Source organism: Apium graveolens, chromosome 11, assembly GCF_009905375.1.
Source record: "Apium graveolens cultivar Ventura chromosome 11, ASM990537v1, whole genome shotgun sequence".
NCBI lineage: Eukaryota > Viridiplantae > Streptophyta > Magnoliopsida > Apiales > Apiaceae > Apium > Apium graveolens.
Window position 1 is genome coordinate 8839774 of NC_133657.1, and position 27861 is coordinate 8867634.

Genomic DNA, 27861 nt, shown 5'->3' on the forward strand with positions numbered 1-27861 from the left:
TATTTTGAATATTCATTCGAGGGCTTATGACTCCGTTTATTTTATTAATGAATATTATTATTTGAATATTCATTCGAGGACTTATGACTCTGATTATTTACTAATTATTATTCTTTATTTTATTAAGGAATAATGTGTCGATAATCAAACTCACTTTTGATTATTCAAATAAAGATAGTACTTTCGTATAAGTATATCTTTGGTTATTTAATATCTTTGGTTGTTTCGTATAAGTATTCAGATATTTACTAATATATCAGGACTGATTTATTTTAGTAAATCAGCATCACTCCAAACATTCCTAAAAATGTTTTGCGAGTCTTCAAAATGATTTTAAAAGTTAGAGCGGATCCCAAAACTCATTTTATATTTAAGATCTTCCTTTCAAAGGGGATTTAAATATTCGCTCAAAACCTGAGGGATCCGGCTCTGTGGTGTGTTTTATATCCGCAATGAGGTTGCTATTTTGATAAAAGAGTTTTTGATTACTTACCCAATACTCGGGAAGTAAAATTCTTGGAACAAGTTAATCCATTAATAGGCATCGCCTGGGAAATATTGGTGAGTTTTCCTTTCCAACTAGATACGACTTCTTGGTGGAGCCGTATCAACAAGTTTCTACTTGGGGAAAGGGGGGACGAGCTTTATGTTTCAGAGTCATGGATTTCATCTGAACTAGGAGTGGCGTAAGTGGTCGAGTGGCGCCGGCCCAGCCTTATTATATTGGCCCAAATGGCCTGGAAGTTCCGCAAGACGGTACATTCCTTAGGAGTCTAGTATTCGGTTGACAAGTAAATCCGACAGGTTCTCCTCTACATGTAGAAAATGGTGGGGTTGCACTACTACGACTGATCATCGTAAGTGGTCTTCCTGGCGCGGTAAACTCCATAATGAGTTCATCATCCAATTGGATATTTCTGCAACACTACCCACAGCACTTCGATAGAAAGGCTACGGTTGGGCGATTGTTGAGTGTTGGCAGGGTCAAGTTTTCAAAATGACGTTTGCATCAAATGAAGTATCTCGTAACTTTATTTTATTTTGATGATATTTTAAAGATTGATTCTATACAAGTTTTGTCTCGTAGCTTAATCTATGGGATGAACTATTTATACATTGAACGGTGGTAGTTCAAGTAGTATTCGGAAAAGATATAAGTATATTGAAGTATCTTGTAACTTCATCTTTTAAACTTATATCTAGTAAATGATTATCTTGTGCATGTCAAAGATTTTCAGAAAAATGTTGAGACAAGGTTAGATATATGAGATCACCTTGCAACGATATTTTTTTTATACAGTTATAAACTGGAACTCTGTTTATATTATACATGTTAGAGGATTTCAAAGATTGTGAAAAGTATATGTATATATATACTGAATATTTTGTGACTTGGTCGCCTTAAGATATCAGCTTGGTTCATTTCTTCTTGACCAAGACTTTCATGAGTACTATGAGAATGCTCATATATTGTTAATTATTATACATATTATTTCGGTGGGCTTGCTGCTCACCCTTGCTTTCTTCTTTCATCACACAACATCAGATAGACAAGATGAACAGGACCAAGCTCCCAATTCGCGAGCGGATAGGAAACGTTTTGCAGTTTCCTATAGGCGTTGATGTCGCTGTAGCTGAGGTAGGAACTACCAATAGGCTAGGCTTTCAACTTTTGATGTACCAGACTTATGTATCTTTATCAATTGTAATAATGGCAAAGAAATGTAAATTTATTCAGAAACCCTTTTAAGGTGTAATGGCATATAATTTTGGAATAAAATGACTCGTATTATTTTTGGATATTCATCTCTGAGACTATAACTTGTGGTGTGTGTGTTTATTGTGGGGTCACAGTACAGAGTAGTTGATTGTTTATTAAGATTGGGTGTTATTAAGGAAAATGGAACTCGTGACAACCCGGATCCCCGACCCCGGATTTGGGGGTGTTACACTATTAGTAATTGTATAGATGAATAATGCAAGGCATATGACCTATGCATGCTTTACATTGCAATAAATATATGGTATTGTTTTTCTAACTTTTTAATGCTTGTTCGGTTAGCATTTTTTTACCCAAGTATTTAAATTCTCTGGAATTTGTAAAGATAAGTTTATTTGGTTGTTAGAAGTAAAGGAAGTTGAAATTACTTGATAAGTTTTACTACCCACAATGAAGGGATGTGGCTCACCCACACCCCTCATGGGTATTCGAACTTCCTACGTGGATATTTCATAAAAAGACCGCATTATCCCTAAAAACAGAATATAAAAGGTGTTTATTGTGCATAATAAAGGAGAGGGGTATTTTCACCTTTATGTGTGTGTGTATGTGTACATAACCATATCCAATCTCTGTTTCCATCTCTATACTCTGTCTAACATTCATATTTGCTTACAACAGAAGGTATGCAATTATTTTTATCTTTATCCTTCAATTATATGTGCTATTTATTAGTGTTATAGAACTCGGCCGTTCAGATGATAAATCGACCGATGAAGCAAAATTGTTGTTACCGATCTACTTCCAGTGAATCGCTTAATTGTGCGGTTTTGATCAAATCAGGTCAAAACTCGAGTCAAATAGAACAAATCGGGTCGCCACATCAATATATTCATAATAGACCTACCAAAGTCTTGATTGGGATGGCTTGAAACCTGGGTAGTGGTGTTGATGTTACAGCGTTAGAGTTTTTCTGGTGTTGTCGTTACAGCGTCAGAGCTTTAATTGATTGTTACGAAAGAGAAGCCAAAGAAAGAGAATAAAACTGAGAGAGTCAAAGACAAAAAGGTCCCCGAGTTTACTCCTGGGCCACTCTGTTTTAAATTTATTTGAAAATTTTAATATATTTTATTATATTTTTTAGTTTTGCTACTTTCTGTTTATTTTAGATTATCATTATAGAAATATTGTACATTTCACTTAAACATTCATAACATATATATATATATATATTACACTATGTGAAAAACTAGAATAGACATCGGTTATTAGCCGATGTAAAAAAAATCCTGACCGATGTCTTCGTCGATGTAGAGAAAGGTCCCCCCCCTTTGACATCGGTTTTTAGCCGATGTAAAACATAGCTTTCCACATCGTTTTTTGGCAATAAACTGATGTCTTTTATCTTATATAAGTACCTAACAACATTTTAATTTTGCAAACTAAGAGATTATAATCAATTTAAAGATATCACACACAGTGTGATTATAACCTGTTACATCAGTTTTTTTCTAAAAAATGATATTTATTAAGACTATTAACATCACCCCCGTTTAAAAACTGATGTTAAAGATTAACATAGACATCGGTTTTTAGCCGATGTCTATACTTTACAATGGTTGTTCATTCAACCGATGTTAAAACATATTTTACACATCAGTTAGTAACCGATGTAAAAAGTATATAATTTTTCTTAAGGTCAAAGACATCGGTTTTGAAGCGTTGTCTAAAGTATATAATTTATGTTAAAATGAAAGACATCGGTTCAAAACCGTTGTTTATTTGATTTAACATCAGTTTGGAATTGCTTTGCCTGATGTTATTGAGTTGTATATACATCAGTTTTGGGTACAAAAGAACACAATATGCATGTTGTTTTTATTAGCATAGACATCGGTTTTTACATTTTCAGTGATGTGTATTATTCACATATTCAACTAGCTAAAAATTACCAATCGCAAACTAATCACAAACCAAACCAATCGCAAACCAAAACTATCAAAACTGAAATTGACTAATCACAAACCAAAACTGAAATACTAAAAGCTTTTTAGCTATATATCAAGCACCAAACAAGCACGGAAATGCAACAAAAGTTATATAATAACTTACAAATCATCCAACAAAAGTTATAACAATCATTTAAACAAGTCAGGCCGAATATCCACAATTCATGATCTGCCATAACTAGTCTAATTACGCAAGTCATTTCCAGCAAAGCGTGGTACTAGCGTGATAGCAGACTACTTAAGCAGATTACAAGACTAACCAAACGAACAAACGACCAACTAGATGACATTGTACTGATCAAACTAAATATTTTTCCCTGGTAACATGAAAACTAAACAAACTCTTGGACATATTGAAGAGTCTCGAATCGCACTTCATCAAGTTCCTCCTTTGTATAGCACTTTCGAGTCTTAGTTGCCCACTGTGAAATTTACAGAGTGGAAAAATTGCGAATTAGCATACTATACTATAAATATAAATATGCCCTGATAAATGTACATTTATTATAGGTGTTTGCAGATTGCGCTAAATATACATTTATTACCTTGGTAATGAATTTCATTTCTTTATCTTCGAATATGTCTTTCATGTAACGCATGACAACGTACCCACACTCGTATTCACCCGGTTGTTTCGGGGATCCCTAATCCAACAAAAAATTAACAATCAATCAATCCCAAAAAAGAAAGAACTCACAAAAAACCCTACTATAGTCAAATGTGCACAAATGAATACGTACGCTAAGGTTCTTAATCTTGGGGTTTTTGTTTACCAATCCTTTCTGAGCATTATAAGATCTCACCGCTCTATACAAAGTAAACATGTAGTATACATAAATAAAAAATTCTAAAAAAAATAGACAGCAAATATATATAAAAAAAAGTTCAATTAACATTACTGCGTTAATGCTGCTTCCAATTTTAGAAAATTTGTCGGATGGGCCAAGGGGTTGAGGATGAAGATTTCCGATTCCCAAATCATAATCAAAATCCAGTGATAACTGTTTAATGTTAAATAAATCAACAAGAAATTATAAAATATAGAGACAGTTTATAATTTTTTATAATTTTGCAAACGCTAAAACTTACTTCTCATTATGAGGCATGAGGAATATGCGAGAATCTCCTGTATTCATCCCTTCGATAATATAAGCTTCAAAATCATCATTGAGCTTAAAAGTGGCCGCTGGATCAACAAATGCATACATGTCGGATCGTTTTCTCTTACGAACCTCGGTATACAAATACCTACAATTAAAAATAAAACATTCTCCATAATTTGTTCTCACGAAAAAATAAAATAAAACAATATTAATGAATTGAAAAGAAAAAATAAAAAGGAAAAATATATACGCCATATATGTGGATATTATGCCCTGACCAATCATTTTAAACTCCAACAAGGCCATAACATTCTCGTGCAATAAAAAAATGACTTTTTCGACTCCAAACACCTCAGCACCACACGGTATTTGTATCGAGTCTCCACTTTCTTTCAATATGACCATGGCATGTCTGTACAACAACATAAACCTTCGAGGAACATTGTCAGTAGGTTTCACACTCTTCATCTCAGCCGACAGTTTCTGATACGCATTGACAATCTTTGTTTTCCTTGGCTTCACTTCCTTCTTCTTCTACAAACAAATAAACAAATAAACAAGTATTCCATAAACCTTAACAGTTTTTAGAAACAATGACAAGCAATAAGTGAAGTAAGATGATCAAATTTTTAGGCCATGCTACAAGGGAGCCAACCGCTTGGCAGAATGTCTCTATTTTACCAGCTATTGGTACCGGAACTAAGGCGTCTTCCTTGATGGTTACGTCTACCTGAACACGAGCATATCCGGGCTCAAGAGGCACTCCATGTACTAACGTGCACATGGACAGGGTATCATCTTAGGATCCTTACAGTTTTCTTCAGCAAATATCAAAAACTTTTCAACCCTAATTTCATAGTCTAATGAATCCCTATCTGCAGATATCCATGACTTATCCATATAACCTACCTGATCATAATTTCAAATATTAAATAAAAATTCATAATTTACTAACACCTAATCATTTTCTTGAGTATATAATAACTACGCATAATTTTATTCGGATAATGGCAGTTATTAAATTATCATGGTTACCCATTTAACAAATTATGATAAACCTATCATACCATATACAATTACATTGTGTTTCACTAATTTTATCCCTTTTTTTAACGAATACCTAAATTACAGTTACGACTAGTTCTCCTCAAAATCATTAACATCTCTTCTGTATTTCACTAATTTTATACCGTTTTTAACTAATATCTAATTAAGTTTGTGAACTTGTTCACAAGCTCATACACAACACAATTGCCTTCCATAAATTGCACAGTTTATATAAATAAAAAAAATTGTAAAGCCCCATACCAGCACAAACAGACAATCAAAACAGAAAGATGATTACTAAAATACATACACATTTTAAAATATACAATCAAAAAAGAAAGAGGAATACAATCATTTTAAATAACATTAGCACAAATATATCAACAAAGCCCCATTTCACACAAGTAAAAATAATGCATAAACATCAATTCACAAAGATACACAAATTCAGTAATAATCTGACCATAAGAAACACACAAACCAATCAAAAGTCCCAAAAAATCAAATTTAATTGAAAATACACTTACAAATTAGGGTTCGATTTCGGTGAAACAGAGCTCGATTTGTGTAAAACTTGTTTGATTCGGATTGTATGAACACTTCTCAGGGCTGCTTGTCAACCTTCTTGCTCGATCTGTAATTAGAGGGTTTAACTTTGTTTTAGGGCATGTAACGGGTAGAGGTGAAAGAGAGGGGAAAGTGATAGTTGAGAGGTGAGAGACGGAGATGGAGATGGAGAGAGAGAGAGAGAGAGAGAGAGAGATAGAGAGAGAGAGAGAGAGAGAGAGAAGTCGGGGAGGGAGAGTGTACCGAGAGAGAGAGGTCGGGGAGGGAGAGCAGTGAGAGAGAAGGGGGAAATAAATTTTGTTTAAGTAAAAATTTCCCCCGTGTTTTTTTAGTTGTAAAGGGGGAACAATTTGTTCCGTGTTTTTTTAATTTTTTAAAAAGCAGTTATATACAACGGTCGGCCATGGAACTAATGTGAATAATGCTATTTCACATCGGTTTGAGAGCAACTGATGTCAAAAATTATTTTTACATCGGTTTTTTTTGTAACTGATGTAAAAAGTGTGATGTTTATTCCAGTTTTTCACGTAGTGTTAATGTTAAATTAATTCCGACTGTCCACCTATTAATCCTCGATTCAACGATTTATCCTTGCAAGGTCACATGACCGATCATGTCCGATTACCGATTTCTGTAACACTGCTATATATAAGTAATTTGATGGAAATGGGGTATTTTAGATTAACAAGATCAATAAAAGACTTGTGATGATATTTTTAGGAATTTATTTTATTTTGTGATAATTTATCCCTCTTATCTCAATTTTTTTGTTATGTGAATTCTTGTTATACAATCATGGAACGCCCATTTTTGAGTAATCGAAAAGAAATTCTGACTGCATGTGTCGTGACTTATAAACATATTATGGTTATGCTTATGGAAACTATAGTTGAATTGGTTCATTTAATTTCTGTTTTAAATATTAACATTCCCACCACAATAAGATATGTGTTTGATGATTGTACTCGAGAGAGATTGTTGGCTAGACATTTAAATCTTAGACCAATGATTCAATATAGTAATGTGGCTTTCCTAGATAATTTTATAATGGATAGATCTTGTTTCTATAAGGTATGTGAGATGCTTAGATATATTGGGGGACTGCGTGGTAATAAAATTAGAGCTTGAAGGAAGTGGTTGCAATGTTTTTGTATACACTTGCTCATGATACAAAAAATTGAAGGGTTCAATTGCATTTTAGAAGAAGTGGTGAGACTATATCCAGACATTTTAATTTTTTACTACGGATTATTTTAAGATGTCATCTTTTACTAAAAAAGCCCCAACCCGTGACACAAGATTGCCAAGATGAGAGATAGATTTGGTTTTAGGTAAATTGAAAGATAAATATACTTTTAATAAAAGTTTGGTATTGCAAATTTGTAAATTTATATTACAATTTTATTCAAATAATTGCAGAATTGCTTAGATGTATTGGATGGAACACATATTAAAGTTCAGGTAGGCGATAAAGACAAATCTAGATTAAGCGGGAACTCACTACCAAAGTGTTAACAGCTTGCACTCGTGACATGCAATTTACCTACATCTTATCAGGTTAGGTGGGTTCGACACATGATGTTGTGCAAGACATACCTGTACTATAACAAGACTAAGTAATATTGAGAACTCTAAGATTTAGTTGTATGTTAGTTTAAATCTGTATTTTGTATTGTATTACTTGAGTCTGTAAAAATGTTAAAGATCAGACTGGAGTATTTTTCCGTAAACAGTCTCAATCCTAAGAATAAACTCTGGAAGAAGATCGACAAGATCATGCCTCAGAGAAAAGGTGAAGAAGTTTGGAGTTGAATAAATCTGTTTTAGAAAAAATGTTCTAAGTCAAGATATCTACAAGTCACATATCAAGTCATATAGAGAAGTCATTCGAGAACTCCAGAATGACTTATCGAGAAGTCCAAAATGGCTTATAGAGAAGTCTCAGAGATATCGACGAGTCAAATGAAGATATGAAGATTGGAAATATCGACAATTCAAATTATCATTAGAGATCTCAGAGATATCTACAAGTCAAAATGTACATAGAGATCTCTGAGATATCAACAAGTCAACTTTGCATATAAAGAACTCAGAGATATCTACAAGTCAAAATGAAGATTGGAGATATTGACAAGTCATTTCTACATGCAGAGTTTTGGAGACCTCGACAAGTCAAATTCTCTTATAAAGAACTCAGAGACCTCGAAAAGTCAAAATACTTATAGAGAACTCAGAGATCTCGATAAGCCATTATACTTATCAAGATGTCAGCTCTCTATATAATAAACTAGATATCTCGATATGAGCCTCAAGTACAGAATGCAGACAAGTTAAATATTAAAGATTATCAATCAACAAATGATCTAATCACTTAGATTGGAAAGTCTACAAAAGCAGTTTGAAGAGTACAAGATCAAAGGCCAAGATTAACTGACAAAGGAAGGTCATAGATCTACATGATTTGCAAGGATTTACTAAGCCAGAAATGGAAAGTTTTAGAGATAACTTAAAGTATGGTTTAGTACATCTTATTGCATGATGTGTAAACCTGTGTTTATTAATATATAAAGTAAACACCGGTCCTTTGTTTTAGTTGTAACAAACATATCTAGATTTTCTACTAACTCTCTCAAGATAAAAGATGAGTTCCTTACTTACAAAAGAACCCAGAAATTTGTAGCAAGACATACTTAATCTTAATACAAAGTTAAATGAGTTTTGAAAATAATGTGTTTGTTGTGTATGCTTTATTAATTCTGTTAAACACAATATCTCTACAAATTAATCTACTTTGTTCACCATCGACTTCAAAATCAGAGGTACCAACTCTTACTACTATTGATTTAAATACAAGTCAATATAAAGAGACTGTTGAAAAAATGAGCATAGAGATGTTCCACATCCACACTAGCATGGTGGCAGCTACTGAAGAGGTTAGTAGGCTGTCAAAAGCTAATGAGAAACTTGAGGTTGAGAAGCAAAATTTGGAACTGCAGCTTGTTGAGCTTGAAACTGTCAAGCAGGAAAATGACTATCTAAAGAACAAGTTGAAGTGTGCTAGTGAGATAGAAGCTGTGTTGAGGGAGAAGCTAGAGAAGAATGAAGTGAAGTTGAAATATTTCAGAAATGCTTCTCAGTTAGTTGGTCAGTGCCATGAGAAGAACAAGCAATGTGCTAACATAGCTATTGGTCTTGACTATGATGCCTTAAACAGGAACAAAAAGAATAAAGGTGACAAAGGCAAAACAACTATAAATTAAAATGTCTCGGCTTTACAGAGAATGGTTGATTCACCTTTGTTCAAGGCATGTGAAGTCAATTTTAGTGAAGAGGAGTTGGTGATAAAGCAAGAACTTGCTGATAAGGACAATGAAATGAAAAGCACAGAAACAACTCCAACTCCTAAAACTGAGAAGAAGCCCATGGTGGATCAAACCCGCAAGAAGCCAATCAAAGAGGTTAAGACTGAGAAGGCAGGAAAGAAGAAGAAGAATAGAATTGGCAAGATTGGGATAAACAAAAGAAATAACTTTACATTTGTTGTAGATGCTCCTAGGAAATAGTGTCAAAAATGTGGCTCTACAAATCATCTAACTCACCTTTGTAAAAAGGCTGTTAGTGAGTCAAGAGTAAGATCATGCAAATACACTGAAGCAAAGACTGAAGAAACCTATTCCTTATGTGATAAGTTTGATTACATTCCTTACAACATGAAAGTAATGACAAGTTTCCACAAGCTAAGAGTAGACCTTAAAGAAGTCAATAGTGTGTTTGCAGGTATGAGGGAACATGCAAATCAAACAATGAACACCTTTATTTTTGAATCAACTCATTCTAATTCTGTAAATAAGAAGAAAGTACCCAACACTGCTTTGCCAGCTAAACACACTTAATCCTCATTGTGTGCAAGGAAAAATGAAGAAAGTCATATGGATCATAGACGGTGGATGCTCAAAAAATATGACAGGTGATAAGGCCCTGCTATCACAGTTTGAGGAGATGGCTGGCCCATTAGTGACTTTTGGAGACAACAGCAAAGGTTTCAAAATGGGATATGGCAAGTTAATTTCTGGAAATGTTGTAATTGAAGATATAGCACTGGTAGCTAGTTTAGAATTAAATATCCTAAGTGTCAGTTAATTCAAAGATAGAGGTTTCAATGTTTCATTTGACAAAAGAAAATGCTTAATCATTAGCAAAATAACAAGTAAAATTGCTCTGAAAGGAGTAAGAAAGGGAAACCTGTTTGTTGCAGATTCACACTCGGCAAATAAGGATGGAATCTGTTACTTCTACATCAAGGCTCCTGTAGAACAAAACAAACTATGGCATAAAAAGCTCTCTCACCTGAATTACAAGGCAATCAATACCCTGGTGAAAAAGGAGATAGTGAGAGACATGCCAAATCTGGAGTTTGCTGAAATTGAAGTTTGTGAGGCTTGTCAAAAAGGCAAAATGAAGAAGTAAAGTCACAAGAGTAAAACTTTGAATTCCATAAGTGCACCTTTGCAACTTATTCACATAGACTTATTTGGACCAGTAAATGTCTTATCAATTTCAAGGAAGAAATATGCACTTGTGATGGTGGATGACTACTCAAGATACACGTGGGTAGAATTTATGCATTCTAAGGATAAAACTCTATACATCGTAATTGAACACATCAAGAAGATTGAGAAGCAGGCTGAAGATCAAAAATGTGTGAAAAATTGAGGAGTGACAATGGCACAGAATTCAGAAATGCAACTTTAACTGAATTCTGCAAAGACAAGGGCATTGTTCAAGAATTCCCAGCTGCTAGAACACCTCTGCAAAATGGGGTAGTTGAGAAAAAGAATAGAACACTATTAGAGGCGGCTAGAAAAATGCTGTAGCATGCCAAACTACCAACAAGTTTTTGGGAAGAAGCTGCCTACACTGCATGATATACTCAAAACAGATTTCTTATTAACAAGAATCTTGGAAAATCACCCTACTCAATCTAATCTAAAAGAAAGCCTATTGTAAAGCATCTTCATGTGTTCGAAAGAAAGTGTTATGTTTTAAAAGACAACTTTGAATATGTGGGAAATTTTGACTCTATAGTTTTTAAAGCAATTTTTCTGGGTTATTCATTGGAGAGAACTGCCTACAAAGTCTATGTGCTTGGACAAAAGAAAATTATAGAAAGCACATATGTGACTTTTGATGATGATAAGTGTCCAGGCTTCGATTGCCTTGTTCATAATGAAGTTGAAGCCCTTAAATTTGAAAATCTCAACACTGATAGTGATTCTGAAGAGTCAACTGAACTAGTGAATCATGAAAATGGAAACTCATCTCAAATACCTGAATTTGATAGAACAAACTCAGGGGGAGAAATAGGAGAAAGTTCTTCAAGCCATGCCAATGATGAAAAAGATGCAGAAAACTCAAGTCAACATACTCATACCAAGAAATGGGATAGAAGTCACACAAGAGAAGAAATTATTGGTGATCCAAATACTGGAGTGAGGACTAGAAGTGCAACTACAAATGAATGTCTATATGCATGCTTTCTATCACAAGTTGAGCCTAAAAAACTAAGGAAGCTTTACTTGATCCTGATTGGATTTTTTGCTATGCAAGAGGAGCTAAATCAGTTTGAAAGGAACAAAGTTTGGAAGTTGGTTCTGGCACCAAAGAACAGAAGTGTAATTGGAACAAAGTGGGTGTTCAGAAGCAAAATGGATAAAAATGGGATTATGACAAGAAATAAAGAAAGGTTGGTTGTAAAAGGCTACTCACAGGAAGAAGGAATTGATTATGATGAAACTTTTGCTCCAGTTGCAAGACTTGAAGTAATAATAATTTTTCTTGCATTTGCTGCACATTCAAACTTTAAGGTGTATCAAATGGATGTAAAGAGTGCATTCTTAAATGGTGAGTTGGAAGAAGAAGTTTATGTGCAACAGCCACCTAGCATTGAAAATCCTAAATTTCCAGATTTTGTCTACCAACTTTTAAAGGCTTTCAATGGACTAAAACAAGCACCTAGAGCATGGTATGACACACTGTCAATTTTTCGCTTAAACATGGATTCACTAGAGGTATAATTGACAAGACTCTCTTCTACTAGCAGCATGGTGGTGATATGATCCTAGTTCAGATCTATGTGGATGATATCATTTTTTGGTTCTACCAATGAAAAGCTGTATCAAATATTCTCAAAACTCTTGCAGAGTGAATATGAAATGACTATGATGGGAGAATTAAGTTACTTTCTTGGACTTCAAGTCAGTCAAAGAAGTGATGGAATCTTCATCAGCCAAACCAAGTATGTTAAAGATCTATTGAAGAAATTGGTATGGTTGATTGTTCACCGGCGTCTACACCTATGTCTACAGCTACAAAGTTGGATGAACATAAAAAGGAAAAAGTGTAGAGATTTCAGGTTACGGAGGAATGATTGGATCTTTGTTATATTTGACTGCTACTAAACCAGATATTATGTTTGCAACATGTCTTTGTGCAAGATTTCAAGCCAATCCAAAGGAATCACATTTGATGGTTGTGAAGAAAATTTTCAGATACTTAAAGGGGACTCCAAACTTGGGATTATGGTATCCTAAGGGAACATGTTTTGAAGTTGTTGGATACACAGATGCAGATTTTGTTGGATATAGGATTGATTGAAAGAGCACTCATGGAACTTGTCAATTTCTTGGACAAATACTTGTATCCTGGTATAGCAAGAAATAACAATCTGTGTCAACTTCCATAGTTGTGGTTGAATACATAGCTGCTGGAAGTTGTTATGCTCAAGTGATTTGGATTATGAATCAGCTAATGGAATATGATCTAGTGTTACACAAAATTCCAATTATGTGTGACAATACTAGTGTTATATCTATTGTGGCTAATCCAGTTAATCATTCTAGAACAAAGCACATTGATGTAAGGTACCATTTTATCAGAGAACATGTTGCAAATGGTACCATTGAGCTCATTTTTGTTCCAACAGAAAAACAGTTTGCTGATATTTTTACTAAACCTTTGGATAAAACAACTTTCACTAGAAAGCTCTCCTTTCTCAAATCAAAGATTTACAAACTCAGGGGGAGTTTCTAATAATCAAAACTCAGTCACACATCAAGACAACAATGAGGCCTCTTCATCTAGAGCTAATCCGCCTAAACAAAGAAAATGGACTAAAGATCACCCTTTTGAACTCATCATTGGTGATGCATCTTCTAGAGTTTAAACAAGGAGAACAACTCAAGAAGAATGTCTATACAGCAGCTTCCTATCAAAGGAAGAACCAAATAAGGTATAAGAAGCTTTGTTGGATTCTGATTGGATTTTAGCTATGCAGGAGGAGCTAAACCAATTTGAAAGGAACAAGGTACGGAAGCTGGTACCCAAACCCAAAGGAAAGAATCCAATTGACACCAAATGGGTATTCAGAAACAAGATGGATGAAAATGGCATAGTAGTCAGGAACAAAGCTAGATTGGTTGCTAAGGGCTATTGTCAACAAGAAGGAATAGATTTTGATGAAACTTTTGCTCCTGTTACAAGACTTGAAGCCATCAGAATTTTCTTAGCCTATGTAGCTCATGCTAATTTCAAGGTCTATCAAATTGATGTCAAAAGTGCTTTTCTGAATGGAGATTTGGAGGAGGACGTCTATGTTAGTCAGCCTCCTGGTTTTGAAGATCCAAATTTCCCAAATCATGTCTACTATCTTTTGAAAGCACTTTATGGACTGAAGCAAGCACCTAGAGCCTGGTATGACACTTTATCAAAGTTTTTTTTGGAAAATAACTTCACAAGAGGTATTGTTGATAAAACTTTATTATTTAGAAATGTTAATGGCTCTAGTATACTTGTTCAAATTTATGTAGATGGTATTATTTTTGGCTCTACAGATGAAAAACTTTGCAAAAGTTTTGCCAAACTGATGCAAAGTAAGTATAAAATGAGCATGATGGGAGAATTAACTTACTTTCTTGGTTTACAAGTTAAGCAAGTTAGTGATGGAATATTCATTAGTCAAACTATATACATTCATGATCTTTTAAAGAAGTTTGATCTAATGGATTGCACATCTGCAAAAACTCCCATGGCCACTGCAACTAAGGTTGAATTAAACACTACTGAAAAGTCCGTGGATATTTCAAGCTATAGGGGCATGGTTGCCTCACTACTGTATTTAACAGCTAGTAGGCCAGATATAATATTTGCTACTTGTCTTTGTGCTAGATTTCAGACTGATTCTAGAGAATCTCACTTAGTAGCTATTAAGAGAATTTTCAGAAATCTCAAGGGAACACCAAAATATTGTTGGATTTTAATCGCAGCGGGGGCATGGTAAAATACTTTTACACACATAAAATCCAAATAAAAGCATATAAATCGTGGTAAAAACATAGGGATCGATTACTGTAAGTCATATGTCATAGGCCTATTTGTATATTCGAGGATTTAACTCAACTCAAATAAGAATGTAATAAGTAAATAGTGGATCGACCGTCAGAGAGATCTCGCAAAGTAATATCTGTCAAAGGATTCAGAAATAAGGTTCATCTACAGACTTGAGGAGTTAATTCACTGGAAGAAGTTCAAGAATTTGATCATGCCTCAGTGATATAAATCAAGATCGTGGATTTAATCAAATGACAGAGATCTCGTCAGAGTATCATTAATTACAAGGATTTAATCTGAAGAAAATCAAAGTGTCAGAGTCAAGACATGAAGAAACGTCACGGAAGTTAGTCACTCATGAACCAGACAGTACATCGAGTGTCAACGTTGAAGTGGTGGAATTGATTCATAATTTTCAGTGATTTTCAGAAGATTTGCAGAAGAATGGTTGCTGCTCAAGACTAGAATTAATTCTCTATTAATTAATTAAGTCATCTAATTTAATTAAGAAAATAAATTATATCTGCGAAGAATAATTTATTTATTAATTGAATTAATTGATTAATTAATTCTGAATTAATTCTAGGAATTTTAGGAATTTTCAGAAGCTTAATTGGATTAAATTCAAGCATTAAATCAGCAAGACAATTGAAAATGAACTAGCATGACAATCAGGATTGTCATACCGATTGTCATGCTAGGCCATATTCAATTGTCACACCGAAAGTTACTCTAGGAGGATGATTGTCTTGCTAGTTCATTCTGATTGTCATGCTAGTTCATTCTGATTGTCATGCTAGTTCATTCAGATTGTCTTGCTAGTTCATTCAATTGTCTCACCGAAAGTCTTGCCAGCTATAGGATTGTCATGCCAAGTCAATTCTATTCGTTTGTTGATTTAAATAGAAGCAGAGAAGCAGCATATCAATCAATCATTCAAACAGAAGAACAAAGAACAAGAAAAGCAGCCGCCTTGAAATATTACATTTTTCATCTGTTTAATCCAAGATTAAATTTCTAGATTGTAAAGTTAAATCCAATCAACTAGAAATCTTTATCTTGTTCTTGTGTAACAATCTAGCGGATCAAAATCCCTAGAACTTAATCTCAAATCGCGTTTAGCATTTGATTCTAATTATTGCAAAAATAGAAAAAGTTCATGTCGAATTTATTCTAAATTTGTGATAATTAATTTGAGATTAATTCCTTGTAATCGATACAGTTGTTGTAACACCTTTCAAGTTTAATAATATTTTTATTTAACTTGAATTTTGTTTCACATTTTTTATTCCGCATTTAATTCGATTATTTGGTACTGTTTGTATTCAACCCCCCCTTCTACAAACTCATTGGGACCTAACAATTGGTATCAGAGCCTTCTGATTAACGAACAAATCAAGATCCTAGACTTTTGTGATTTTTTTAACTCCTTGAATTTTTATTTATTCAAAAATTCATAATGACTTCACATAAAGTTGGAACCGTTAAAATTCCACAATTTGATAAAGAGAATTATATCATGTGGAAGAAGAAGATGCTATTATTTTTACAAGTTGCAAATCCCAAATATTCAAACTTGTTAAAGAAGGGTATAAAAACTCCGATGGTTATTGAACCGGAGGTAATAATAGATGGTGTGGTGACTACTGAAGCTAGAACCTATCCAAAAGAGCCTGAAGATTTTACTCCTGCTGAGAAGGAAGAAGCCTCCTTGGATGCCAGCCTTCAATTAATATTAATTGATTCCCTTGATCCCTTGATGAACAGACATGTGATGAACTGTAAAAATTCCAAACACATGTGGGAAACTATTGAGGTGATTAATGAAGGCATAGAGGAAGTTAGGGAGAACAAGTTGGAAATCCTAACCTCTGAATATGAACATTTCAAATCAAATCCAGGAGAAGGAATTACTGAAGTGTTTGAGAGGTACAATGCGTTGATCAACAACCTGAACATCAATGGAAAGTATTATTCAATCAGGGAGGTCAACAAAAAGTTCCTTTTAACACTGCCAGCTCATCTTGAACATAGAATCACTGCCATTAGAGAAGCTAGAGATCTGAGTGAGATTTCTTTGGACAGGCTCTATGGAGTGTTAAAAACCTATGAGTTGGAGCAGATTCAACAGAAGGAAGTCTACGGGAAGGATAGAATGGTCAGCACATCTACTGCACTTGTAGCTGAAGGTCAACAACAACAACAATCTCAACAGTTAGAAAGAATGGTACAGTTTTCCAAGGGTGAGGAAAATGAGTTAGTAGCAGAATATGATCCTCCTACTACAAATCAATCAAGTGATGATTTTTATTCCTTGGAAGAGCTGGAGCAATTGGAAGATGAATCAATGGCCCAAATTGTCAAGAGATTCTCCCATGTCAGATTCAGGAGGAATCCCAAGCTTAAGTACAAGTCCAACTACAACAAATTCCAGAAAGGTGGATCTTCATCCTCTAACACCAGCAGTGGTGGGTACAAAACAGGGATGGTTGATCGAAGCACCATTAGATGCTATAACTGCAATGAGTTGGGACACTTTGCCACAGAATGTAGGAAGCCAAAGCAAGTAAGAAAGAACTCTGAAAGGGCTTATCTGGCAAAGGGAAGAAGCTGGGATGATACTGACAGTGAAGATGAAGATGAAGGAAATCTTGCTCTTATGGCTATTGATGGAAAAGCTTCATCGTCAAGAATAGAGGTAAAACTTTCTGATGCTGAAATGGTTTATCATCTAAGAGGTAACTTAGATTGTGCACGTCGTGATAATGAACTGTTAAGTTTACAGATCACAGACCTTGAGAAAGAGGTCAATGAATTAAGACTTGTGCACATTAATCAAGACAAATTAAAAGAACAGGTATCTTTTCTAGAGAATAGAGTTGACTATTATAGAAAACTCGAAACTATTCTCAAAGACAAGATCACCGGTCTTGAGACTGAGGTTAGAGCCTACTTCAATTCTTGTTCGAAGGCTAAAGAGTTCTACAGTAAGCAAGCTGTTAATCAAATATCTGGAATAGGTTATGATTACAATGCTGCTATTGGAGAATTAGGCATAAACTCCCCTCCTCATGTATGTGCTAAAGGGAGGGAAGTACCACATGTGCTTAAGGGTGTTGATGAACCCCTCTATAAAGCATCAATTGCTGAACCATTTGATGCGACCTCTTCTGTTATTCAAGAAGAAATACGTGCTGAAGATCTTGCTAATGAGAAGATTGTTTCCAAGTCAAGTGAGTCGAAAGTTCCGGTCAAAGTTGTGAAAGCAACTGAGACTAACTCAGACACACATGAGTTGGATAACAATAATGCCATGTCTACCATGCATAAATTGCCTGCTGTTAATCACTCTCATAAAGCATGTGGTGTTGCTAATTGTATGTCTTGTGCTTTTAATATGATGTATGCTTATTTTAATGGTAAGCATGTGTCTAATGATAAGACTACTCCTCGTCAGCATGTGAATAACATGAAGCATGATAGGTCTAAGACTGCTAGTCCTTCTAAGGCTAGAAAGGAGACATTTGTGCCTAAGCTTAAACAGAAATTTGTTAAGGCTGTTTATAAGGTCAAATGTTCAGTCATTGAGGATGTTGAGATCGTTAAAATTAAAAATGTTGTTTTGCCTGACAAAGGACAATTCTACAAGTATGCCGGGCCCAACCAAGTTTGGGTTCCGAAGAAGGTCTAATCCATTTGAAGTGCAGGGCAGTATACAGGTGTAACCGGTAGTGTGGATTCTTGACAGTGGATCATCAAGACATATGACCGGAGATAGAGCCCTGCTATCAAATGAGGATTGAGAAAGCTGGCCCCATGATTACCTTTGGAGATAACAGCAAAGGTTTATCTGAGGGATATGGCTGTTTGCAAGCTGGGAATGTTATCATTGTAATTTTGTATATTGTGCTAGGTTATTATCAGGAAGCAGTATCTAACATATAGCACCAGTGACAAGACTTGAGAATATTACGACATATCAGACACCTGCTGCACATTACACTTGGAATTGTACTCTAGTAAGATGTGTACAAGTGTACTCCTGGTTGGTAAGTCAAAAGAGGAAGTCAATGCACCACAGTTCATGGACTTTGCAGCTGCAGATCTATTGGACTATGCAATTTCTTCTTCACAATCTCACTTCAGGTTGGTATGAACTAGTATACTGCTCAAGCAATCGTCAAGGACATGGTATGGCACTCTAACAGAAGTTATAATTTTATATGAATAAGTAGAGTCGTCATATTAATAACTATCTTATCACTAAGCACAATCATATTGTTTTATATGTGCAGTGGTATATTGTTTATGCAACATAACAATTAGTATCTAAAGTACTTGACAAGTATCGGTCAATGATATGTTGTTAACATTATGTTGCAGATATTTGTAAGCTTTTGACATGAATGAGAATTACTTAGACTTTACCCTAAGTGATCAATGTTTTATCAAAAACTCATTCATAGTGAAAAATAAAAATTAAACTTCTTTCTACATTAGTGATTTCTTATTTCATGTAAAATCTTTTGAAATCACTATTGTAAATCATTTTCTCTCTATTACCATATGTTCTATGATACAGGTTCAGTCTCCAATGACTTTCTTTCATTGACAGTCATGAGGTTGAAAACCCACAACGTCTATCCCAGACTGTAAAGACAAACACTAAACAGAACCAACCAACACTCTTTTACCACTAAAAGTAGTATGAATGAGCGTGAGGGAGATAGTGCCTAGTGCACCACATAAGGAAGGTTCTGTAGTCAACCCAGTAGCTCTGTCTCCTACATAGATGAGTAGTATTTAAACCGAGACAACTGCTAGCCCCCATACATCTTCTCAAAAAGATGTAATGGCTGAAAAGGCACAAAAACAGTTACTAGATTCATTCTCTCAACAGGGTGAGTCTATTGAATTTTGCCTGTCGGCCAAGGTATCCGATGTAGTGTCACCACTTCAAACATAAACAATTCTTGATGCACAAGGAGAGGTTACACACACAAAGGATGAGTTGACGGAAACAAGAGTTTCGACCATTTTAAGGTCAGATTCGATTGTTCAAGGTTCGTTAGTGGACCAATTGCCTTTACAGGTGTTAGGAGAGGATACTGATCCAAAAGCCATATGTCAGTGGTCAGTGTCTACCTCCCCAGGCTTAAATCCCCTGGATGCATCTGCGGATAGTGGATCTGACATAGGTGCAGATCGGCAACTTGTTGACAATGATTCAGATATAACCTGATGAGTCACAAGGAAATGTCTTCACAGACATTAGAAGGGAACCTTGATCTTTATGCTAAAATCGTTGGATCATTGTTTACCTTCCCAGAATTCAAATCTGGAACCCTAAAAGGGAAACTAGCAACTTGTAGATTATGACTCAGATTTATCTGACGAGTTTAACAAGGATGGGGATTTGTGAACTCCCATTGCACCACCTGTGACCTCCTTTAAGGATGGCTAAGGTGATTTTCCTTGCAGGTACAGCTGGATTATGGAGCTATGAGAGAAGAGTGATACACGAGTGGATTATGGCTAAGGTGATTTTCATATGTCATAGGCCTATTTGTATATTCGAGGATTTAACTCAACTCAAATAAGAATGTAATAAGTAAATAGTGGATCGACCGTCAGAGAGATCTCGCAAAGTAATATCTGTCAAAGGATTCAGAAATAAGGTTCATCTACAGACTTGAGGAGTTAATTCACTGGAAGAAGTTCAAGAATTTGATCATGCCTCAGTGATATAAATCAAGATCGTGGATTTAATCAAATGACAGAGATCTCGTCAGAGTATCATTAATTACAAGGATTTAATCTGAAGAAAATCAAAGTGTCAGAGTCAAGACATGAAGAAACGTCACGGAAGTTAGTCACTCATGAACCAGACAGTACATCGAGTGTCAACGTTGAAGTGGTGGAATTGATTCATAATTTTCAGTGATTTTCAGAAGATTTGCAGAAGAATGGTTGCTGCTCAAGACTAGAATTAATTCTCTATTAATTAATTAAGTCATCTAATTTAATTAAGAAAATAAATTATATCTGCGAAGAATAATTTATTTATTAATTGAATTAATTGATTAATTAATTCTGAATTAATTCTAGGAATTTTAGGAATTTTCAGAAGCTTAATTGGATTAAATTCAAGCATTAAATCAGCAAGACAATTGAAAATGAACTAGCATGACAATCAGGATTGTCATACCGATTGTCATGCTAGGCCATATTCAATTGTCACACCGAAAGTTACTCTAGGAGGATGATTGTCTTGCTAGTTCATTCTGATTGTCATGCTAGTTCATTCTGATTGTCATGCTAGTTCATTCAGATTGTCTTGCTAGTTCATTCAATTGTCTCACCGAAAGTCTTGCCAGCTATAGGATTGTCATGCCAAGTCAATTCTATTCGTTTGTTGATTTAAATAGAAGCAGAGAAGCAGCATATCAATCAATCATTCAAACAGAAGAACAAAGAACAAGAAAAGCAGTCGCCTTGAAATATTACATTTTTCATCTGTTTAATCCAAGATTAAATTTCTAGATTGTAAAGTTAAATCCAATCAACTAGAAATCTTTATCTTGTTCTTGTGTAACAATATAGCGGATCAAAATCCCTAGAACTTAATCTCAAATCGCGTTTAGCATTTGATTCTAATTATTGCAAAAATAGAAAAAGTTCATGTCGAATTTATTCTAAATTTGTGATAATTAATTTGAGATTAATTCCTTGTAATCGATACAGTTGTTGTAACACCTTTCAAGTTTAATAATAATTTTATTTAACTTGAATTTTGTTTCATATTTTTTATTCCGCATTTAATTCGATTATTTGGTACTGTTTGTATTCAACCCCCCCTTCTACAAACTCATTGGGACCTAACAATTACTAACCTTTAATATACGATCCAAGAGCAACGATCGGAGATCCTTAGTAGCTGCTCCTCAAACGTGAAGCACTCCATCGGTATCCACCAAGAAAACGACGTTAAGGAGGAGGAGGAGGTGGAGAGAATTTGGTTTTCTAAAACTTTTGGGTTTTTGGGTTCGAATTAAAATAGGGTTTATAATATTATATTTATAGGCAAAATTTTCAGCTGAAATTTTCCCATAAATATTATTATTATTATCCCATTTATTATTCTCATTAATAATTAAAACACCTTTTAATTATTAATCCTTTTTCTAAACACTTAAGAAATAATTCTCTCTCTTGATTTAATTTCCAAAAATTAAATCCTTAATTAATAATATTAAGAACTTTTCTTAATTAATTTATAATCAATTAAATCTCATTTAATCAATTATTAAATTTGCCAATTAATTATTTATTTCACAAATAAATAATTATTAGCCATTATTAATTAATTCCTCCACCATTAAATCATTCTCTTTTTATGGTGTGACCCTGTAGGTTCAATATTAAGCCGGTAGTAGAAATAAATAATAATAAAACTATTTTATCATTATTTATATAAATTCTCTAATTTATTAAATATGATTAATTAATTAATCATATTTATTCTACTTCGTGAGGGATACTTCTCAGCATATCATGACTATCCGGATAATATGAATTCACTGCTTAGAATACCAAGAACCTATTCAGTAAATAGTTACCGTACAATAAACTCCTTCTACCCTACAATGTCCCGATTAAATACAAGGCATGGATCTCGTGTCAAGCCTATCTAATTTAATCACTTGCTTACCATTTACTATGCGTAGTTCTATGCAAATTAGAAACTCCTTTCTAATTTCATTCACTCTGGCCAGAGATTCCTGAACTAGCATAAGTGGATCAGCCTTGAACATTCACTTCCTTCACTTGAAGGGGTAGATCTTATATTGATCATACACTATCTTCGTGTACAAATTCCTATACCCAGTAGAGCCCTAATAATTGTCCCTGGAGACTAAGAACTAAACCAAATCATAGTTCAGTGTACACAAGATGACTATGATGACCTCAAGTCTAAGGATACTTGTACAACTATCACTATGTGAACAACTGTTGACACGTGAGTGAACTCCATCAGTTGTTCAACTGTGCGAGTCATGTTCAGTGAACTTATTCTATAATAAGCACCTACATACTAGCTATAGTGTCACCACACAAATGTCTATGAGAACAGACATCCTTCATTATGAAGCAAGCATAGTATGTACCGATCTCTGCGGATTATTAATTACCAGTTAGTAATCCTATGACCAGGAACTATTTAAGTTTAGAGTTATCATCTTTTAGGTCTCACTATTATGATCTCATCATAATCCATAAAAAGCTTTACTCTAAACTATGGTATATCTTATTTAAACACTTAAATAGATAGAGCCCGTAATAAAAACAAAACAAGTCTTTTATTAATATCAATGAAATCAAAACAGATTACACATGAAGTTATTCCTAAATCCTAATTCGTGATTGGACTTAGGACATATTCCTTTCAAATATAGCATTTGATACCCTAGAGATTCTGGTTTTGATCTAACTGGTTATTCAGATGCAGATTATGCAGGTTGTAGAATAGACAGAAAAAGTACAACAGGAACCTATCAATTTCTAGGGAACAAGCTTGTGTCCAGGTTCAGTAAAAAGAAAAATTCAGTCTCCACTTTTACAGCTGAAGCTGAATATATTGCTGATAGTAGTTGATGTGCACAGATTTTTTGGATGAAAAACCAATTGCTGGACTAGGTCTACTAGTGGATAGAATTCCCATTTTCTGTGATAACACAAGTACAATTGCCATCACTGAAAATCCAGTGCAGCATTCAAGAACAAATCACATAGACATCAAATACCACTTCATAAGGGAACATGTAATGAATGGTACTGTGGAACTTCATTTTGTTCCAAGTGAAAAGCAACTTGCAGACATATTTACCAAGCCACTTGATGAGTCCACCTTTTCAAGGTTGGTAAGTGAGTTAGGTATGCTTAATTATTCTTGAATCATTTCAGATATTTTGCAAGTTGTTGTGCATCCAGAAACTTAATTGATTTTTCTACTTTAGATAAAATTTTGGCTAAGTCAAAATTTACATCCCGATGGATGCTCATTATCCATCGAGTTTGATCATTCATCGGTATATTAATTGTTATTATAATCAATTATTTTTCTGGAGTATTTTATAACTCGACGGATACTGATTTATCCTCATCCGTCGAATTGTCTCAATCCTAGCCGTTAAAACTCTGAACATTATCCATCGAGTATACTTACAGTTTGTAAGCATGACATGACGGATAAGTGACAGAATTTTTACAATTTATTCATTTTTAAATGGCTATATTGGGAATTTTTCATTGGTCACTTTATTTTACTTTATTATTTTTGACAGTTTATTTCTGAGATAGTATAAAAGCAGAATACACTTTTATTCTATTCTTTTATCACTCTCAATTTTCAATTGCTCTAACTTCTTTCTTTCTCAAAAACAAATACTTTCTCTGCAAATTTCTCAATCTCTAACAATAGCACAAGTCGTTAAAATCATGTCTCCAACTGGGTACATATATGAGAAGAACAACTTCACAGCTCTAGTGAACAAGGAGATTCAATAGTCTGGAAACTATCACAAAATGATGGATTTTGTGAAAGGCTACAAACTCAACTATGCTATGCTGAAATCTCCCACCATCTACTATGAGGTTGTAGAGGAGATATGGACAATTGCAGTGTACAACTCAACTGATAAGACCATCACACTCACTCTTAAAGGTAAGCAGTTTTGCATTAACAGTGATATTGTCAAAGCATGCTTTAGAATTCCTGATAATACTGTTACTGCTCCACACACAGACACTAATATAGTTGACATGCTTAATTCCATGGGCTATGCACTCACTACCTCTAAATTAAGTGAAATTAGAAGGTTGGGTCTTAGAAAAGAATGGAGTTATCTGTGTGATGTGGTAACTAAAGTGTTTTCTGGTAAAATTAGTGACTTGGTTTTGTTAATATATCCATGCTTAACATGCTTTACATGCTAGTTACTGATAAGTACTTTAATTTGAGTGACTTGGTTATGTTTGAGTTAGGCTTTAAGTTAGGAGAACTCAATAAGAGAGGTAAAAGTGTCTATTATGCTAGATTTTTCATGATACTTGCTAACCATCTCATTGAGAATATTGTGCTTGAGAACCCAACCAACAAGCTGAATTGTTGGGTTCAAGAAAGAAGAATAATAGCAGATCTTAATAGAGCAGACCACCACAAAGAGGTGCCCCTCTTCTATTTTCCAGTAATGGAGGGACCTCAAGTAAGTGAGGTAATTTCTACTGTCTCCACTATAATATCCGGGATATATCGTGTAATTATTTTTGCTAATAGATAATTATTATGTATATTCAGTATCTATTCAGTGAATTATTTGTTAAGTGTTAAATGTGTTTGGATGTTTAAAAATAATATTAATTGAGTATTTTAATTTTTATATGTCCAAAATAAAATATAGATAATTGTCATATCTTCCTAATTATTTTTATGTGGATTTATGATTTTATAGGAAACATATGGATTTTATAAAATCTTTTTCCAAGTATTTAAAAACTATTTTATACAATCGGGAACCAACCAGCGGCATCCTTTTTTACGTTTTTATAACCCGAAACTCTTCCGAGAACTCCTTTCTAACCTAATTGCAATATTCCGAGCATTTTCCATGTTTCGACTTTTTCGATCCGGTGTACGGTTTGTCCTGCGCGGGTCCCGGCGCAACATTTTCGATACATTATTCATTTCGGTAAATCAATAAAACTCGTATTTTCGATAAACGGAATCTTTTTATTAAACTATCACAATTATCACCTCGTAATATGTGTAACCAAGCGCTAAGACCAAGACCGCAGTACAAATTGTACTGGTTTGGATAATTATCCCGAAAACCAGTACCGTTTGGATCAGTTTTTATATATAAACGTACCATTTTATATCCGGAATGATCCAACGGGATACTAATTTTCCGTAATTATAAATAGCCTTTCCCGTATTTTATTCCGTATCAAAACTCATTTGTAGACAGTAATTATATAATTTTCCAGAGAAAATTCCTGTATTCATAAACCTTTCTGAGAATCAAACAGCAATTCGAATGTATTAGTGATCTTTGTTTTCAAAGCTTGAGTAACCAAAACGAAGGGTTTGACGAGTACTATCAGATTCTGGAATCCATTTTACTGCAAAAATCAAGGTTTATTTTCTATATTTTTATTTATTTTTGAATTATTTTGATTAAAAATATGAATTTTTGTTCGGATGATTGTTTGAATGATTTGATGATTCCATGTTGTAGAGCTTGTTCTCCTGATGATTTCGATATATTATATGACTGAATTGGAGTTCAATAACATGTTCAAAATTGAGTTTAATTTTCGAATTTCGAAATTAGAAACCCGTATGAATGTTCTTAATTGAAATTTGGGGCTTTTTGATTTAGGGGTTATTAGCTGTTGTATTATAGTGGGTTGTGTTCCTTATGAAATTTGCGATCGATTGATGTATAGCTCGTTAACAGAGGATTAATGAATCGAAGGGAATTGTATTTTTAAGTTTACGTCAAGCTCGTCGGAAACCGGCGAACTTCCCGGCCATTTTCCGGCCAGCTGAGGGGTTATTAATGTGTTTTGATTGCATTAACAGATTCCTGGTTGTCTGTAGATCATATCTGGAGCTTGTGGTGGGGTGAGGATGCCGGGAACGTGTTCTCCGGCCATCCCCAAAGTTTTTCCGGCGACCCCCTGTAAAAATTGCAGTTTAGTCCCTGTACTTTTGAAGATGGTGAAGTTCAGTCCCTGAACTTTCCAGAGGTTGCAAGAATAGGATTCATGTTTTAAAAATATTCAAAAATCATATTTTCTATTTATTTTAATTATAAAAATCTGTTTTTAATTTCTGAAAATTCCAAAAATTATTATTTTAATTCCAAAAATTATTTTTAATTTAAAAATAAATTTGAATTAATTAGTTAATTAATTTCAGTTAATATTTAATTGATTAATTGATTTAATTAATTATTAATTGAATCTAATTAATTATTTAATTAAATTTAATTATTTAAAAATGATTTAAAAATTTTGAAAAATAGTTTCGAGCTTTAAAATATTATTTTATATTGTTTTCAAGGCTCGATAATTATTATAAAATTGTTTTGAAGCCAGATTTGGCCAACCGAACCCTATTTATTATTTTAAAATTGATCCAACGACCCGTTTTAATTCCAAAAAATGTTTTAAAAATAATTTTAAATACCCGAAAGCCTGTTATAATAGAATTGGATTGTTTTTATAAAATTGTGGACCAGATTCGTTGTCAGACCATATTAATGGTCAAGGTAGGCCAATGTGTGCCTTGGATCCAGTATTTAGAGTAGTGTTGTATGCTTTGCTCGGGGTTAGTGCGTGACTGATCAGCAGCCTAACCTTGGTTTTTAAAATGAAAATATAATATCCAATTCTAAATCATAATTCATTGTTCACTTGATATCATAACCCTTTTCACTCGATGATCATTATTCTCAGTTTTGTCATTGTGACTTGCTAAGCTAGTTAGCTCATTTGTGCGATGTTGTTTATGTTCTTTTCCAGTTAAGAAGGAACCAGTCGGTAGCGAGGATCCCCGGTCTAGCGCGAGAGCTAGGAGTTCAGGTTGATCGAGTTAAGCTAGTATGCATCTTTTGAGATAATTTAAGTTTGTAAAAGTTTTTAATAATGCTTAATACTCAGTTCTGAGTTTGAATAGTTTGGATTTGGACGGTTTGTAATATAAGTGTGTGTTTGGCTTGTGTGCATACTTTAACCTGTTGCGGTCCGTGGTAGTTGGTAAGTAGGGTTACTGCATATTATTATTATCTTTATTATTGTTATAAGCAGGTTATAAATAAGGTGTGTATATGTGTGGACCCCAAACTTATGACCCGGGTTTGGAGGGCGCTACATGTTTGGTATCAGAGCTACAGGTTATAAATCACTGACACAAGCCTAGGTTGACGGGAATGGGTAGAGGGTTAGGATTAGAAGTAAGAAATAG

The 27861-nt window shown here is 34.2% G+C and overlaps 1 protein-coding gene across 1 annotated transcript; it reads right to left on the reverse strand.

Annotated features, from left to right (window-relative positions):
- Positions 1–4061: 4061 nt before the first annotated feature.
- On the reverse strand, positions 4062–5616 carry LOC141695319 (uncharacterized). The gene is made up of 7 exons (XM_074499575.1): positions 5488–5616; positions 5083–5366; positions 4819–4977; positions 4629–4730; positions 4470–4536; positions 4275–4373; positions 4062–4151 (listed from the first exon to the last, which is right to left on the reverse strand). The coding sequence occupies exons 1-7, from the start codon at positions 5614–5616 to the stop codon at positions 4062–4064; spliced, it is 930 nt and encodes a 309-aa protein (XP_074355676.1).
- Positions 5617–27861: the final 22245 nt, after the last annotated feature.